Below are 2,376 nucleotides of genomic sequence, written 5' to 3'. Positions count from 1 at the left end.
ATTCGCATTTCTCTGATGATTAGCGATGTTGAGCATTTTTTCATGTCTATTTGCCATTTGTATATCCTCTTTGGAGAAATGTCTCTTCAGGTCCTCTGTCCATTTTTCAATTGGGTTGTTTGTTTTTTTGTTGTTGAGTTTCATGAGTTCCTTGTATATTTTGGATATTAGCCCCTTATCAGAGGCATTGTTTGCAAAAATCTTCTCCCATTCAGTTGGTTGCCTCATTATTTTGTCAATAGTTTCTTTTGCTGTGCAGAAGCTTTTCAGTTTCATATAATCCCATTCATTTATTTTAGTTTTTACTTCCATTGCCGTTGGAGTCAAATTCATAAGTTTAGTATCTATGTTTTCTTCTATGCAGTTTATTGTGTCAGGTCTTATGCTTAAGTCTTTGATCCATTTTGAATTAATTTTGGTACATGGTGACAGATAGCAGTCCAGTTTCATTCTTTTGCACGTAGCTATCCAATTCTCCCAGCACCATTTATTGAAGAGGCTGTCTTTCCTCCATTGTATGTTTTTAGATTCTTTGTCAAAAATTATCTGTCCATATTTATGTGGTTTTATTTCTGGGATCTCAATTCTATTCCATTGGTCTATGTGTCTGTTTTTCTGCCAATACCAAGCTGTTTTGATTATTGTAGCCCTGTAGTTAAAGCAAAAATCAGGGAGTGTGATACCTCCAGCATTGTTCTTTTTTTTTAAGATTGCTTTGGCTATTTGGGGTCTTTTGTGGTTCCAAACAAATCTGATGAGTTTTTGTTCTATTTCTTTAAAAAATGCCATTGGGGTGTTGGTTTTCAGCGGCTCTGGGTGTAGTGGGGTTGGGATAGCTGCAGCAAGCGTAGAGAGGTCACTGAAGTACTCGGATTCTCGCGGCTGTGCAGGGATCTAAACACCACCATGTCGAGCAAAAGGGCAAAGACCAAGACCACCAAGAAGCGCCCCCAGCGCGCAACATCCAATGTGTTCACCATGTTTGACCAGTCACAGATTCAGGAGTTCAAAGAGGCCTTTAACATGATTGATCAGAACAGAGATGGTTTCATTGACAAGGAAGATTTGCATGATATGCTTGCTTTCCTGGGGAAAAATCCAACTGATGAATATCTAGACGCTATGATGAATGAGGCTCCAGGTCCCATCAATTTCACCATGTTCCTCACGATGTTTGGTGAGAAGTTAAATGGTACAGATCCAGAAGATGTCATCAGAAATGCTTTTGCTTGCTTTGATGAAGAAGCAACTGGCTCCACTCAGGAAGATTACCTGAGAGAGCTGCTGACAACAATGGGAGGTCGGTTTACAGACGAAGAAGTGGATGAGCTGTACAGAGAAGCACCTATTGACAAAAAGGGAAATTTTAATTACATTGAGTTCACGCGCATCCTTAAACATGGAGCAAAAGACAAAGATGATTGAAAAGAACTCCAAATTCCAGCCAAACGTTCCTTGTCGCCACTTTGAGTATTTCTGAGACTTTCTCTTAGGGCCCATAGCATGCCCCTAGCTTTACAGCTTTTGCCTCTCATGTATTTATTCTCCGCCATTTTGGGCACATGCATCTCTATAATCAGACTGGAAATGGGACTTTTTTTGTCATTTTCAGAATAGAAAATGGGGTAATTTAACTTAACTAACCTCCCCCAAAATAACTGCAGTCTACACAGAGACAGTATATTTTTTCAGAGAAAGTTATTCACTAAATTTTTTCTGAACCATAATTAAACTTGATGATAAAAACTTAAAAAAAAATGCCATTGGGATTTTGATGGGGATTGCATTAAATTTGTATATGGCTTTGGGTAATATGGCCATTTTAACTATGTTGATTCTTCCAATCCATGAGCACGGAATGTCTTTCCATTTCTTTGTGTCTTCTTCAATATCTTTAAAAATGTCTTATAGTTTTCAGCATATAAATCCTTCACATCCTTGGTTAAGTTTATTCCTAGGTATTTTATTCTTTTTGCTGCAATTGCAAAGGGAATTGTTTTTTGTATTTCTTTTTCTGAGATTTCATTGTTGGTATATAGGAAAGCAATGGACTTTTGTACGTTGATTTTGTAGCCAGCAACTTTACTGTATTCATTGATTGTTTCTAATAGCTTTTTGGTGGAGTCTTTAGGGTTTTCTATATATAGCATCATGTCATCTGCAAAGAGTGACAATTTAACTTCTTCATTCCCAATTTGAATGCCTTTTATTTCTTTCTCTTGCCTGATTCCTCTGTCAAGGACTTCCAACACTAGGTTGAAAAGTAGAGGTGATAGGGGACAACCCTGTCGTGTTCCTGAATGTAGAGCAAAAGGGCTTCAGCTTTTCACCATTAATTATGAGATTAGCTGAGGGCTTGTCGTATATGGCCTTTAT

The 2,376-nt window shown here is 37.8% G+C and overlaps 1 protein-coding gene across 1 annotated transcript; it reads left to right on the top strand.

The window, feature by feature from the left end:
• The first annotated feature begins 831 nt into the window (after window positions 1-831).
• Window positions 832-1,620, top strand: LOC308494190 (myosin regulatory light polypeptide 9-like). The gene has a single exon (XM_081041680.1). The coding sequence runs from the start codon at window positions 907-909 to the stop codon at window positions 1,423-1,425; it is 519 nt and encodes a 172-aa protein (XP_080897806.1). The 5' UTR covers window positions 832-906; the 3' UTR covers window positions 1,426-1,620.
• Window positions 1,621-2,376: the final 756 nt, after the last annotated feature.

The sequence above is a fragment of the Rhinolophus hipposideros genome (genome assembly GCF_964194185.1).
Source record: "Rhinolophus hipposideros genome assembly, chromosome: X".
NCBI classification, from domain to species: Eukaryota; Metazoa; Chordata; class Mammalia; order Chiroptera; family Rhinolophidae; genus Rhinolophus; species Rhinolophus hipposideros.
Note: the sequence above shows the minus strand (reverse complement) of the source record. Positions and strands in the feature narration are given on the sequence as shown.

Coding starts and splice junctions, on each gene's coding strand:
- LOC308494190 (XM_081041680.1), top strand. CDS start 907: ATGTCGAGCAAAAGGGCAAAGACCAAGACCACCAAGAAGCGCCCCCAG.